The 16,083-nt window shown below is 44.9% G+C and overlaps 1 protein-coding gene across 7 annotated transcripts in view; it reads left to right on the forward strand.

The window, feature by feature from the left end:
• The window catches only part of vps13a (vacuolar protein sorting 13 homolog A), a 524,014-nt gene that overhangs the window by 393,899 nt on the left and 114,032 nt on the right, over positions 1–16,083 (forward strand). For 5 of the 7 annotated variants that reach the window (XM_041186720.1, XM_041186723.1, XM_041186722.1 and 2 more), the window contains 3 exons: positions 10,543–10,766; positions 11,057–11,210; positions 11,586–11,735. In XM_041186720.1, coding sequence (XP_041042654.1) covers positions 10,543–10,766; positions 11,057–11,210; positions 11,586–11,735 — 528 coding nt within the window. The remainder of the gene's footprint in view (positions 1–10,542; positions 10,767–11,056; positions 11,211–11,585; positions 11,736–16,083) is intronic. The other 2 variants (XM_041186721.1, XM_041186727.1) reach the window with 1 other exon arrangement.

Genomic DNA, 16,083 nt, shown 5'->3' on the forward strand with positions numbered 1-16,083 from the left:
TCAAAAGATACTAGAGTTTTCGTGGAGGGGGTACAGACAAAGGCTGATGGGTAGAGGAGCATGGTTCAGCATAGTGGTTATAGGGGCAGTTGGGTGGGTGGCATGTGTTGGCATAGGTTGGCATGGATGGGCCCTAGGGAGTTTTAGTGGGGGGGTTGTGATTATTGGAGGGATTTTTTTGTTTGTTCAAATAAATAAAAAATAATCAATGTGCACAGAAGCCGGCCTTGCGCTATTCTGCGGTCACCCATCCCGACTCCTATTTCAGCCCACAGCACCCCCCCTCCCCCATCACACCCTCCTGCCAACTGAAAATGCAACCTGTACGCAGCTACATTTAAAGCTCAGGTTGACTGACCAACCCAGGTATGAAAATCTGTGCCTGAGTTTAAGTATGTGCTGTGTGTTTTTTACTTGTTGGGGTTGGGCATTTCCCTGAAGAATTCTGGCTTCCGTGTGAAAGGTCAATTATGTGGAAGCTACTCCCTGGAACTGGCTGATGTACTTAGTAACAGATCAGGAGCCTAGGAGAATCTGGTTTTTATTTAGAGGATTCTGAAGATTACCCGTCCAAGAAGGAATCTGGCTTGGGTACATGTGCCCACCCCTTGGCTGGTCTCGCATTGCCACCTCCCCTCATCATTGTCCTCAGATGTCATAACTAAAGTGTTGGCTTCTGTCGCCTCCGGTTGTAGGCTGCACCGCCCCCCCCCCCACCCCCTCAACTGTATTATGTTATGCAGCAAGTGGCACACGATGACTGTTCTGGAGCCCCTTGAATGGGAACACTAGTGATCCTCCAGAAAGGCCAAGGCATCTAAAGCACAACGTCAAGATGCCAGTAGCCTTCTGAATGGTATTGTGGGTCAGCCCATGGCTGTTATTGTACTACTTTTCAGACTCCATATGCAGCCATCTAAAAGGGGTTATCAGCCATCTCCTAAAGGGGTACTCCTTGACCTCTAGAAGCCAACCGTGGACCTGTGTTGGGGTCTGAAAAACCGAGGAAGCTGTGAATTCTTCAGTATAAAATAATCTCAGCAGCTTCCAAGATAATATGCACATGCAGAAAAACATATGGACCAGGCGCAGGATTAGGCTACTTTTCGGCCCTTCAAGCCTGTTCCATCATTCAATAAAATCATGGCTGATTTGATTGTAAACTCCTGCCTACACCCAATAACCTTTCACTCCCTTGTTAATCAAGAATCTATCTAGCCCAGCCTATATAATATTCAAAGACCCTCCTTCCACTGCCTTTTCAGGAACAGAGTTCCAAAGACTCACTACCCTCAGAGAAAAAATTTCTCCTCATCTCTGTCATAAATGAGCGACCCCTTATTTTTAAACAATGACCCCTAGTTCTAGGTTCTCCCACAAGAGGAAACATCCTCTCCACATCCACTCTGTCAAGACCCCTCAAGATCTTAAAGTTTTCAATCAAGTCATTCTTACTCTTCAAAACTCTAGTGCATACAAGCCTAACCTGTTCAAGCTTTCCTTGTAAGACAACTCGTCCATTCCTAGTAAACCTTCTTTGAACTGCTTCTGGCACATTTACATATTTTCTTGAATAAGGAGACCAATACTGTACACAATACTCCAGATGTGGTCTCACCTGTACAACTGAAGCATAACCTCCCTACTTTTGTATTCAATCCCCCTAGCAATAAACAATATAATTCTATTAGCTTTCCTAATTACATGCTGTACCTGCAGACTAGCCTTTTGCAATTCATGCACGAGGACACACAGATCCTTTTGAATCTGAGCTCTGCAATCTCTCACCATTTAGATAATATGCTTCTTCTTTATTCTTCCTCCCAAAATGGACAATATCATATTTGCCCATATGATACTCCATTTGCAAGATCTTTGTCCACTCACCTAACCTATGCATATCACTTTGTAGCCTCTTTACGTCCTCTTCACGGCTTAATTTCCTACCTATCTTTGCTGATGACACAAATTTATCAACCATACCATCTGTCTCTTCATCCAAGTCATTTATATAAATTGTAAAAAGTTGAGGCCCCAGCACTGATCCCTGTGGCACACCACTTGTTACGTGCTGCCAACCAGAAAAAGACCCATTTATGCCTACCCTGTTTCCTGTTAGCTAGCCATTCTTCTATCCATGCCAGTATGTCACCGTCTACACCATCAGCATTTATTTTCTGCAATAACCTTTGATGTGGCATCTCATCAAGTACCTTCTCGAAATCTAAGTACATTACATCCACCGGTTCCCCTTTATCCACAGCACATGTGACTCCTTCAAAAAAATTCCAAATCCATGTTGACTCTGCCTGATTGCTTAAACTTCTCTAAGTGGCCTGCTGTAACATTTTAATAACAGCTTCTAACATTTTCCCACAGATGTTAAGCTAACTGGCCTGTAGTTTCCTACTTTCTGTGTCTCTCCCTTTTTGAGTAAAGGAGTTAAATTTGCTATTTTCCAATCTAATGCTTCCTGAGTCTTGGTAATTTTGGAAAATTAAACCAACGCATCAACAATTTCACTTGGAGAGACGTGACATAGTGGTAATGTCACTAGACTAGTAATCCAGAGGCCTGAGCTAATGCTCTGGGAACATGGATTCAAATCCCACCATGCTAGCTGGTGGAATTTGAATTCAGTTAATAAATTTGTAATTTAAAGCTCAGTGGTGACCATGAAACTATCATTGATTGCTGCCGAAACCCACTTGGTTCACTAATGTCCTTTAGGGAAAGAAATCTGCCATCCTTCCCTGGTCTGGCTTACATGTGACTCCAGACCCTCAGCAATGTGGTTGACTCTTAACTGCCCTCTGAAATGGTTGAGCAAGCCACTCAGTTCAAGGGCAATTTGGGATGGCCCCACCCACATCCCAAGAAAGAATTTTTTCAAAACTAGCCACTTCTTTTAAGACCCAAGAATGAAGTCCATCAGGACCCGGGGATTTGTCAGCCCACAGCTCCAACAATTAGCTCAATAGCACTCCCCTCGTGATTGTAATTTTCCTGAGTTCCTCCCTCCCTTCCATTTTCTGATTTACAGCTACTTCTGGGATGTTATTCCAAAGCGCAGACTAATGCAAAATACCTGTTCAGTTCATCTGTCATCTCCTTACTTTCCATTATTAATTCCCCAGACTCCCTTTATATAGGACCAATGTTCCCTTTGTTAATGCTTTTCTTATTTAAATATCTAGAGGGCAACATTTTACCCCTGTCGGGGGGGATGTGCAGGAGCGGGTGCAAGTGAATGGGTTCCCAATCGGTGCCCCTGGTCGGGTCGCGCCGCCACTTTACATAGTCAGGAAACGCTAAGGGCGGGGAGGGGGTATTCCCTGAACTGGGAGTGCGCTCTAAGAACACACACATCTCCCTGAGGCAAAGTGTTGCCTCAGGGAGCTAGGCTCTGGTTTAAAAATTTCAATAAAGGGGAAAAAAATTACTGACATGTCCACTCAAGTGCCACTGTCACATGAGCTGGTACACGTCAATTTCTTTTATTTAAACAATTTATAAAAAATTTAATATCCTTATGAACTTCATCAAGCCCGTGGACGAGGTTCATGTTTTTTCAGAAGCCTGCCTGGGCTCCCGGCCTGCCCACCAACCTTAAGGTTGTACAGGCATGTTAATTACTTTATTAATGGCCTTAATAGGCCTTTGACAGTTTGGTGGGCGCGCAGCCAATTGGGCTGTGCGTCCGCCAAACTGAAAATCTAAATGACGCAGGCTAATGTCGGGACGCACGCCCAATGTCACCCCGCGTCATTTTATGCGTCGGTGAGTGGGCCCCACCCCTTGCTCACCGAACAGAAGATTCTGCCCCTAGAAACTCTTGCTATCTGTCTTTATATTTCCAGCTAGCTTTCTCTCATGCTCTAATTTTTCCCTCCTTATTAATCTTTTTGTCATGGACAGAAAATATAGAACAGCAATCTCCTGACCTGCCATCCAACTTTGCACAATTATATGCTTTTTATTTAAGTTTGATGCTGTCCTTAATTTTTTTAGTTAACCACGGATGGGGGTTCTCCATTTGGAAGTTTTCTTTCTCATTAGAATTTATTTATTCTGTGTATTCTGAAATATCCCTTTAAAAGTCTGTTGCTGCATCTCTATGGACCTATCCCTTAACCTCATTTGCCAGTTCACTATAGCTAGCTCTGCTTTCATGCCCTCATAATTGCCCTTCTTTAAGTTTAAAATACTAGTCTTGGACCCACTGTTCTCTCCCTTAAACTGAATATAAAATTCAATCATATTATGATCGCTGCTACCTAGGGGTGCCTTCAATTAATCCTGTCTTGTTGCACAGTACCAGATCTAATATAGTCTGCTTTCTGGTTGCCTCCAGAATGTGCTGTTTCAAGAAAATATCCCAAAAACATTCTATGAACATCTAGGCTACCTTTGCCCATCTGATTTTTTTCCAGTCTGTCCGCAGATTGAAGGCCCCATGGCTATCACTATACCTTTCTGATAAGCTCCCATTATCTTTTATATTCTGTCCTACCATTTGGTTACAATTAGGGGGCCTGTACATCACTCCCACAAGTGACATTTTGTTTTATTATTTCTCATCTCAATCCAAACCGCTACATTCTGGTTTACTGAACTTAGGTCATCTCTCTCTAATGCACTAATACCATTGTTTATCAACAGAGACGCCCCTCCACCTTTTCCTAGTTTCCTGTCCTTCCTTAATGTCACATACCCTTCGACATTCAGCGACTCTTGGAGGTTGAATGAACTGCCTCAAGGGTTGGAAGCCACGCTCTCAACCAAGCGATTGCCTGAATCACATAAAATAGCGTTGCGGCTTCCAGGCCAGTGGAGGCATGCTTGACCCAGACTTTCTGATCGGTGGACCGGGCCACGGTCTCTGCATTAAGTCCCTGCTATTAATCTGTTGTTTGTGTTGTAAATACTATGGTGTAAGAAAATGGGCTCCATAGCATTCTATTGCACCTTTTAATCATTTCTTGGTCTCCTAACACTCAAAAATGGCATCTGAAATGCACATGCACATTTCTGAGTAGAAGTGCACCAGGCCTGTAAAGAAGTTTGAGTGTACAGGCACCTAATGGCATTGGCAGTATGCAAGTTATGACATCAATCTACGTGCAGTGCTGATTGACGCCAGCACTACCAGTTTCTAAAGCCATTCCAGCTTACACCTGGTCTTAACTTCACACAGTTGAACTTAACAGTAAATTTCTTGAAGAAACCCCTACCAGCGCTACTTGAAAGGATCATGAGCAACTCAGTTTGCCAAAGTGCCACCAAGCACTCCAGACCTTGCACCCCCCACCCCCCAAACCAGCCTCCCCCACCACCAAGCATAGACTGCAAGTCCACAACCACTTTACTGGACTGCAGACCAGTTGAACTGCACATGTTGTACATTCTGCTCACCAATGCTGACCCTGTAGCAGTCACTGCCGGAGGTGCTCACAGCCCCTTGTAATCTTAGAATCCTGGTTAGGAGCAGACTCCTCCATGTTGCAGACTGACAGGGCAGCCATGCAGCACACTCATCTGTGGCCAGTCGAGAGGTGACCAGCGCTCTCCGGGAAGCATTAAGGGGCTGTCACACAGGGCCAGGAAAGGTGCTAAGTACACCCGTGCTAACCATATCTCTCTCTCTCTCATGCCGCAGGAAGACCACATCTGGAGCCTGGTGACCTAGCTGTATGCCTGAAGCCAGAGTGGAGAAGATGGGGGAAGAGAGTGACTGAGGCATCTGGCTGCAGGAAGGCAGAAGCAGCAACCTCAGGAAGATGGTGCTGCTGGGGCTTCCCACACACTGCCCAGGAGCAACAGCGAGCTGTGGCTGGTTGGTGCCTAGCGACACCTAGGATTTATAGACACTGCCTGTTATTCCTGCAGATGAGCGAGAACCAGTGTCGCCAACGACTGTGCATGTCTAGGGACCTGGTGGCTCACATCTGCCACTTACTGCAGGACTTGGCGCAAAGGGGACATGGAGGGCATCCGCTGCCAGTGGCTGTGAAAGTGACCGCAGCGCTCAACTTCTATGTCAGTGGCTCTTTTCAGGGCTGCACAAGTGACCTCTGTGGGATATCACAAGCCCCCACCCGCAAGTGTATCAATGAGGTCACAGATGCCATCTTCTCGAGGGCACACAACTTTGTGCATTTCGCCCGGGACCATGACAGCCAGGATGCAAGGGCCATTGGATTCTCCCATATCTCGGGATTCCCACAGATGCAGCTGCAATAGATTGCACTGATGTGGCACTCAGGTCTCCATTGCCACACACAGTGGACTACATCAATCGAAAGGAATTCCAGTCACTAAATGTACAGTTGGTATGCGACCACCAGAAATGCATCCTGCAGATGTGCACACGGTTTCCTCAGTCAGTCACAGATCCTTGGAGTCTTCCAGGGCCCAAAGAAGCTGCAGGGATGGCTCCTTGGGGACAAGGGCTACCCACAGAGGCCATGGCTGGTGATACCTGTCTGGCAGCCTCAAACTGCAGCAGAGCGACAGTATAATGAGGCTCATGCTGCAGCTCACAACTTGACCATCGGGATGTTGAAGATCAGGTTCCTGGACCAGTCTGGTGGAGCCCTGCCAATACAGTCTGCTGAGGGTGTCACGCACCATCATTATCTGCTGCACCCTTTACAACCTGGCGCTGCAACGGGGAGACGAGCTGGCTGAGGAGGAGGTGGAGGAGATGCACATCTCTTCCAATGAATAAGATGCTGACAGGGATGAGGCTGAGGAGGTCCTCTGAGGCGACGATGACGGGAATGAGGCCCTTGCACTGGCTAGGTGAGGCAGGCGCACTCGGGAGGCTGTCATAGCTGCTAAATTTGTGAAGGATGATGACACCATTCCTTGAGGTGACCCCATAGATCCTCACATCACATTTGTGAACGTTTGACTCCACCCTGGACTAGGGCAGCGTGAATACCCTCTGTGCGAATGCTCCTGTCATGGAGGTGCAGTGGAGGCCCTAATAGTCGCTCAATTTGTAGGAGCTATCGGGGTCGTGCTCTGTGGCAGTGGCACCCTCCTTGGCCTGTGGAGCTGGAGCTGCTGCAGTCACATGATAATGTCATGCAGTGAGGACACTCCATAAATCTTCACATGGCCTCTGAGAATGTCTGACTCCTATCTGGCCGAGGACAGCTCGCTTGCGCGCTATGATCAGAATCATATCATAAAGACGCAGCCATGAAACTTTAGAAGTTCTGATGTTTGTCTGCCTTCAGCACCTGAGCCCTTCAGGAGCACAGCATCAGTGGTCACAGATGCTGAACAGATGGGGGCCAGCCTCTCCTTAAAGGTGCTGAGAGCACATCGAGAGAATGAGAGAACTCTGTGCTTCCTGCCCACTACATTCTGGCAATAATGACAAACACCACCGAGGTGTAGACAACAGTAATGTTTCCATGGAGTGTGAGGCCACACCATCACTTTGGTCTGAAGACTGCACAGAGCACAGGGAAGAGACGCTGGACTTAGACACCTGCCTTTATTTTGTGCAGAAAGGTTTTTGGAGGGCCAAGACTTGGAGGGTCTTGGCCTGCTATCGGGGTCGTGCTCTGTGGCAGTGGCACCCTCCTTGGCCTGTGGAGCTGGAGCTGCTGCAGTCACAGGAAGAGGGGAGTCGGATTGGCTGGACACTCTAGGAGTTAACTGGTTGGATGGGCCCAGAGAGTGCACCTGCTGATTCTCCCTCCCATGGGTGCCCGAGGGCCCCAGGCTGACTCCATGAGGAGAAGGGGAGCTGGATGAGATCAAGTTGCCTGGCACCCCTCTCACGTACACACTGTTGGAGGCCAACTATGGCATCAGCGATGGAGTTGAGCTTGTACAGCAGGGCAGGAGCGAAGTCCTGGACCGAGGTCTCCATGATGGCTGCCACCCTACCAGCATTGATCTCAGTGTGTTGGCCTGAAGGCAGATGGACCCCTCCATCATGCCTTGCAACCTGAGGAGTGCAGCGGACATCCCTTCCTGTTGTTCCCTGGCCTGCCTTTGCAGCTCCAGCAACTGTGACATGGCTGAGTCCAGAGGTTTGTCACCTGACTCAGACTCAGCAACATTCTGGCCTCCAACCCTTAAAGTGCCAGACACCTGAGAAATCCCTGCCGCCGCCTGCTGTGGATCAGACAGTGCGAAGTGCTCACCAAATTGTTATCCCGGGGCTACTCTAAAGCCAGGTCCCACTGAGGTATGTGTCTCTGCACTAGTGGAGGGTGAGCGTGAGCACTGTGATGGGACTTCAGGGAGGGTGCCTCCAGGTTCCTCTCCAGAGGTTTCTTTGGAGCTTGATTGGAGGCCCTGGGTCATGGGCTCTGTCGGCTGTTTGGTAGATGTGCCTGTGAAAGCAAGGAGAGATAATTAATGCACAGCAATGGCGTGTGAAACAGGACACGTTACTCAGGCATGGTTGTCTGATGGATGTTGCGCTGCTGGATCCTCGCTTGGTAGAGCAGCGCCGACCACACTGTCCACACAGGAGCAGTTCAGATCATGGCTAGTCAGCTGGATGGCTCTTTTTTCAAAGTCCGTGAGGACCTTGATTTTGGGTATTTCACCACCGGTCTGCAACCTGCTGATGAAGTGGGGGGCTGCAGCCTCTTTTCCTTTGCTGGCTATGCCTTCCATGCAGCAGTGGTGAGCTGGAAGCAATGATCACTGTGCTTGCAGCTAGACTTTAAACATGGTATCCAGTGCAATGCGGCGGCGGGGTGATGGCCGGTGGGTGATTGAGAGCTCACCCGTCATGGAAACAGTGTGCATAAATAATGAAGCAGTATTGGGACGATAAGGCGTGAAAACCCACCATCACAGCCGGTGGGTAAAACGTCGTTTTACATGTCTTCTACTGCACTTAGTGCAAATCTGGGAAAATTCCACCCAACTTGTCCAAATGTGCACAATTCCCATCATTGGAATTTCAGCCTAGAATTTTGTGTATAAATCTCTGGAGTAATGCTTGAACCCATGATCTTCTGACTCAGACGTGAAAGCATTATCAACTGAACTCCAGTTGATACCCAGGAACCTTAACCATATACATTTGCCAATAATTCCTGGACTTGTTCTATCTCCCTTTTTAAAAATTAGGAACCATATTAGCTGTTCACAAGTCCTCTCGCACTATCCTCTTTTCTAATGAATTTTTATATATGTGGAATAGTGCTTCTGCTACATCTTCACTAACTTCTGATTTGTGCAGATGCAATCCAGCTAGACCAAGAGTTTTATCCTCTCTAAGTTCGATTAGTTTATCAATTATCATCCCCCTGTCTATCTTAAATCACTATCATTTTTGATCTCAACTTCATGCCCACCATCACTGATAACTACTGAAAGAAAGTAATTAGTATTTTTAGTTAGTTTAGTTTAGTCTATTTTTACTTTCTTCTGTTGAAGAGTCATACGGACTCGAAACATTAACTGTGTTCCTCTCTGCAGATGCTGCCAGACCTGCTGAGTTTTTTCAGGTATTTTTATCTTTGTTTTGAAAGTAATTAATACTTCTGCCATTTTGCTGGCTTTATCTGTGAGTTTCATAGGGCAGAATTTTGCCCATGATGGGCGGGCGAGCCGCTGATCGCCGCTGCTGAAACGGGCCCCGCCACCATTTTAAGTGGGCGGGCCAATTAAGGCCCGCCCAGCATGCCACCCGACGAGAAGTGTTATGCCTTTCCCCAACTGTCAGAGTGCGCTCTTTCATGCATGCGTGCAAAAGAGCGCACATCTCCCTGAGACCAAGTGCTGCCTCAGGGAGATCACTGACGGTGTTTCAAACTTAAAAAATAGAATAATAAAATAATTATTAACATGTCCCCCTCATGTGACAATGCCACACGAGATGGGACATGATAATAAATATGACAAAAACTTTATTAAACTTTTTTAAAACAGTCATGAAAGCTCATCCCGCCAGTGGATGAGGTTTCATGTTCTGTCAGAAGCCCGCTTGGGCTCCTGGCCTGCCCACCAGCCCTAAGGTTGGACAGGCAGGGTCTTTAATTGGCTTAATGATCCTGTCAATGGCCTCAATTGGCCATTGACAGGTTGGCGGGGGGGGACAGCTGATCGCGCTGTCCGCCCGCCTTCCTGGATATTTAAATGGGGCGGGATGACGTTGGGGGAATCCCTGACGTCATCCCGCGTCATTTTCGCATCGGCGAGCAGGCCCTGCCCCCAGCTCGCCGACAGAAAAATTCTGCCCATAGTGTGGAATTCCTAGCGCCCCTATCCTGTATTTTCTTCTAATATTGTGTCTGTGAAATATTTTCTATTTCTTTTTTGATTCCTTAACAATTTAATTTTGTAGCTGCTCTTTGTCCCGTAGTTTTCTTTTTACTTCTTTACCCAGCCTTTTTGTAATTTCTTTTATCATCCTCTCATTGTCTACATATTTGGTATATGCCTTTTTCTTTTGTTTCAATTTTGCCGTTTTGCTTCATTTTACATCACTGTAATAACCTATGTATTTTCAAAGTTGCAAAGGACATATAATGCTCAAACCTGCTATTTTACTTTCAGGATAAATGCTCAAAGCTTTCTGAGAAGATGTATTTTGCATCCTTGTTTGAGGGTCTGCAAAGAATCGTTCTGTTCACAGATGACAAAGAAACATACAAACTTGCTCAAGAAAGTGAGAATGCAGAGTTAGCAGAACAGGAGATTATTCTGTCATTGCAGAACCTAGGAATTTCACTGATTAATAATTCCACAAAGCAAGAAGTGGTCTACATTGGTATAACAAGGTGACTGTATGTTTTGTAGCAGAATATTCTGAAATGCAATTCGACTGAGCTTGACCTTTAGCTTTCCCATCCTGTTTCCACTGTTGCTTGACTTTGACCATTGGTCACTACTTCCATTCTTTCAAAATGAAATAGGAATACAACAATATTTTCTCATGTTGAACACAGCAATTTCAAAATTGTAGTCTACATTAATGATAGAATCTATAATATCAAGTTTTTTCTATGTTAGGACAATTGGATGCAATTTGGATAAACTTTACTTATTTGTTACTCTGTTTACAACTCAGTTCTGATGTTGTTTGGGAAATTAAACCCAAAGTCAAACCGCGGTGGAAACCAATGAGTAGGAAGCAAACAGCTCAGCTGGAGGAAGTTTATAAAGACTACATTGAGACTTCGCCCCAAGAGAACCAGATTGCTGAACTTTCATGTGATTTTCAGGTTCGTTGAAAATTATGTTTACACTAAACTGCCAAATACAAAAGATGCAATGACTAACAAACAGAGAGCTCCATGTTCAACAGAAGAAATACTTGTTTCTTAGTTTGCTTAAGTATATGTTTAATATATTCTTACGAGGTTCTCCATAAATGCATTCCCCATGTGCTAACTAAATGAATGTGTGAAGAAATTCATTATCTGGTTACACTTCTAAACTTAACTTGTGTAGATTTTATAATGACAATAATGAATAGGAGAGGGAAAGTCATATAATATTTCACATGGTGGCTAAATCAAACTGAAAGTGACTTTGAATTTAGTATAAAAATAATGTCTTTGGTGAGAGTTTCAAGAAGTGTTTACTATCTCTCTAAGAAGGTTCTTCTGACCCCTAATGGTGTGGACATGAAACTTCTACAACCTTGTGAAGTACCAATAAGGAGAAATTATCTTCCTGCTATAAAAGTAGAGTATACCGTCTCAACTCATCAGAAATCTCTCAGACTCCAGATTTACAAGATCCAGGTACGTCACAATCTGACAAGATAGGTCCTCGTTGTTACACAAGTAGTACATAATTTGCTTATAAATTGCAACTGATTCAATTATCATAAATTTGATTTATCTTGTGTAACTCAAACCTTCAGAAAAGAGAAATATTGAATTAAATAATAGAATACTACAAATGTTGGAAATCTTCAAACAGTGAATTAATTTTGAGTGGCACCAATTTATGGTGAATCTGTGCAAAATTGCATTTTTACAATACAGTATTCTGAAATTTGTTAGCAAAGTTCGAGGATCAAATTTGTTAAGACATGAGAAAATCACAGCATTTGTGAAGAGAGCAAGGTAAAATTAATGTTTCAAATTGATATTGAATTTAAGTTTGCATAATTAGGATAACATAACACTTTTTTATTCAATAATTTATCTTTGTTCTTGGCACTGCTCATGAAAACTGAGTGTTGGTTTAGGTTAAAGATTGAGGTAACCAATTTATTACTTTACATTTTATAGTTGGTATAGGAAAGTTGCAATAATGATACATTCTTTTACTTCAGATTTCATAGTCTGTATTTTATGGGATTTCTACTAGGGATGCAAACATGAAAGAGGAATACCTAAGATAACCCAATTCACTACCTTTCAATGTACTTGCTGATGAGAAGAAAATATACAAAATTCTATATTGCTTTGAAAATTACAATGGGCATTTTATTGCTCATCTCCAATCCAGGCCAGCTGAAACTCAAATTGCCTTAGCTACTTTGAAACTTCAGTGAGTCCACCTTTTTTCTGTGCTTTCATTTTTGTGCTCTAACCATGCCTTGATAAAAAATTGCTCTTTTGATCTCTTTCCTAATCCTTCCTAATGTCCTACAGGGGCATATGCCACAGAGATTCAAAGATGAAATTCTCTCTTTAGATAACTTTGCTTCAAAGCTCGCCCCAACAACACCCCTCTCCACCCAACACATCCTTAAGTACCCTTTTTTCCTTCTTAAGAACCACCTTTTCCATTTAGTGCCATTCTAAAACACTTGGAGACTTTCCTTTGCATGAAGAAAGGATGCTACGTAAATGTGAATTATTGCAACAGCCCTTTTATAAATCTGTAGTTTGTTTCTATTGAGCTTTGAAGTCAGACCCACGCCGATGCCAAGTAGTTCTCACCTGATCCAGGTTCAACCGCCCTGCTGAGGTTCTTTATACTAGGGAGTAAAGTGATTTGTAATACTTTTTCTGACCAAGCTGCTAACCAGTCAAAATGGATAGAATTTTCTTGGGCCTGGGATTGTAGGCTGGATGTGAAAGTAGGGGAGGAGCTGCATTGGTACAGCTCCCTGATGCATTTTAGCCTCGGGGAATTTTTTCCAGGAATCCGGATCAGTTGCCTAAATCAGCAACGAGCAGCCAATTTGACTGAAGGTTCTAAATAGGGGTAATTTAGATGGCCCACCGGCATTTTCCCAATGGCAAGAGTGTCCTCCTGGAGGCCAATAGCTCCATGGACAGACAACCTGGAGGACCATTGCAGGCTTCAACCCCACTCCATCCCCCAAAGAGAGGTCTGCTTCTAGCAAAGGCAGCAAAGGGTTTCCCTTCACTCTGACAGACCTGCATACTTAGGCATTCTAAATTTATGTCTTTGAGAGTGCCTCCATTTTTGTACACCATTGCAATCTCCTACCTGTCTTAACCACTCCTGTTGGGACTGCCGCGGCTCTAGAGCTACCATTACGCTGATCAAGTGGCAGCATCAGGAACCTGCCTGCTGTCCCTAATAGGACAGAGAGCAAGGCCTGCAGGAAAATAGCTCCTCTGGTCTGATTCCTGACAAGCAGGGTCTCGGGACCCACATTAGGTCCTGACATCAGGGTCCCGAAGCCTGTGGGAAAAGCCAGTAAAATTAGGGAGAGCCATGGTAGATCAACTAACCAATCATCTGGGAATTTTCTGATGGTGAGTAAAGAAGCAGTCAGGCTTACTGCTACAAAGATGCAGGAATCTAATTTGAATATGCCACGGCCCTGTTGAAGGCTATTTTACCAGGCTGTTAGCGGATCAATCTCACAATGAGTGGCGAAGCCCCAGGTTGAATGTAGGTGGCTTCCCAGCAGCAGCCTAGGGGGAGTGTTTTTTTCAATTAAAGAAGGGGTGGCAAGTAGGGAAGGCAGCCCCAGTTCTGATGAAGAGTCATACGGACTCGAAACATTAACTCTGTCTTCCTCTCCACAGATGCTGTCAGATCTGCTGAGCTTTTCCAGCTATTTTTGTTTCTGTTTCAGCCCCAGCACTTTCCTTGGAGGGGTATCCTCCATCAACAGTGATTTGTTTTATTTTAAATTATCTTTGGCCTACCTGCTGTAAGCTGGAGCGCCTCTTCCTTCCTCAGCAGCAGCCAATGTTCCTGGCGGAGTTGCTGAGGTTGCTAAACCATGGGCTTTGAGAGCAACCCTTGCGACAGCTTATTCATGAGCTGCCACCTGTAAAATTAACAAGTAAGTTCCGCTGGCTAGCCATGCATGTTGCCAGCAAGGCTGCATAGCAATCGGAGCGGTCAGGTGAGCAGTGATCTTAAGAGTCTGAATATGGGCATTAGTAGGTTTACCTGAGGGCCAGGGGAAGCACACCTGCTACTCCTGGTCCAAGTAGTTCTGGTAAGGCACATACTCGTTGGATAAGGTGATTTTCATACCTTCAGCTGCCAGGTTTCCTGAGATTTGGGAAACTTGGACTCAATGCATTAAATTAGAAACACAACTAAGTTTGGAGATACCCAGCCTCATTAAAATGTTTAAATTGGGATCCTATCTCTGGTGACCAGGTTAAAGCTTCCCCTTAAAACCAAAGATGGGCAGGTTAAGGTCGGGTTCCCCATTTTTGGAATATTAAACCCTTTGTTTCCTGTAGGATTAGAATTATTCCCAGTTTGTGTGTAAATAGCTGAAGGTTTGGGGTCTATGAAGGAAGAAATAGAAACATGGAAGCAAAACGTTACAGGTTCCAGTGGCTCAGGGAGCCTGAAAAAAGCATAGGTTGAAACCAGGGGTGTCCCCACCAGCACAATATTTTGATGGGGTTGACAATATCCCAACCAGCAACTCATTGGAACACCTCAGTTTCAGACTTCTGTCATTTGCTGTTCATTGCTTTTTCTCCAATAGTCTTGTGGTGCCCTAAGATAGGCTGCATTGCTGTTAAGTAGGCTTTTAATGTACTGTTATCTTCCAGAATTCCCAAGATTCTACAATGGTCCTCATGGATTGAAAGATGGAAAGCATAACCTACTATTCAAGAAAGGAGGGATAGAGAATAGAGAAAACTGGAAACTATAAACCAGTTAGCCTGACATCAGTAGAAGAGAAAATGCTGAAATCTATTACTGATGACATAAGAAGTTGTTTAGAAAAATATCATTAATATGATTAGACAGAATCAACGTAGATTTATGGAAGAGAAATCACTTTTGACAAATCCTTCAGAGTTTTTGAGTTTGTAATAGCAGGGTAGATAAGGGGGAACCAGTTAAAGTAATGGGATGGATTTTGCAGTCTCGGACTGCATCAAACCAGTTTTAAAAATGACAAGCGGGACCCAGATCCAGAATTTCCATCCTCATTTCCAGCGCCAGCCATTTTCATCAGCGCATGATAGGAGGCTGGTTTGGAGCTGAAATGCACAGTGACGGTCTCAGCGTTAAGCGGAATGCTAAAGCAGTAGCAATTTTCAGGGCATTGTGCAAGCTCTAGAATACTGTATAAACCATGCCATCGCAGTGCAGTCAGAAATATTTGGGAGGCCACTCAAAAGTGCAGGAAAGGTCCGAAAAGTGCGCAAATAAGGATTCTTTTACTGTACTTCAAGCAGAAAAGCCTCGTGGAAGATGCTGGATTTGCACCAGGGAGAGGGGAGGAAGCAGGAGTGTGCTCTTTGAAAAATCAGGCTCTGGACAAAAACCTGCCAATGTCAGGACATCAGTCCATTCAGGCATGCTTGAAAATTCTCTACCACAAACAGGAACTCTGCCACTGGACATGGATGCAGCTCCCTCACCTGTTATTCAGGTTGAGCAGCTGCACCTGCAGCTCTGTGTGCTTAAGGAAAGATCCCCGGGCAGCAAGAGGCAAACTGCAGCAGCCAGAACAAAGGAGGAAGAGCCAAGAATACCCTGAGCACTGTGTGTACTGCAAAAGGCTCACCTACCTGGAGATGTCTAAGTGTCAGTGCAGGAGGAGACTTCAGCTGTTCAGGGAGATAGTGACCAACCTTTGTACCCTCTTTAATGATGACTTGGCCCTTAGAATAATTCATTGACAGACTCTGCTGGTAGCATTGAAGGTAGCCCTCAACATCTTCGCCTTAGGTT

This window comes from Carcharodon carcharias, chromosome 4, assembly GCF_017639515.1.
Source record: "Carcharodon carcharias isolate sCarCar2 chromosome 4, sCarCar2.pri, whole genome shotgun sequence".
Classification (NCBI taxonomy): domain Eukaryota; kingdom Metazoa; phylum Chordata; class Chondrichthyes; order Lamniformes; family Lamnidae; genus Carcharodon; species Carcharodon carcharias.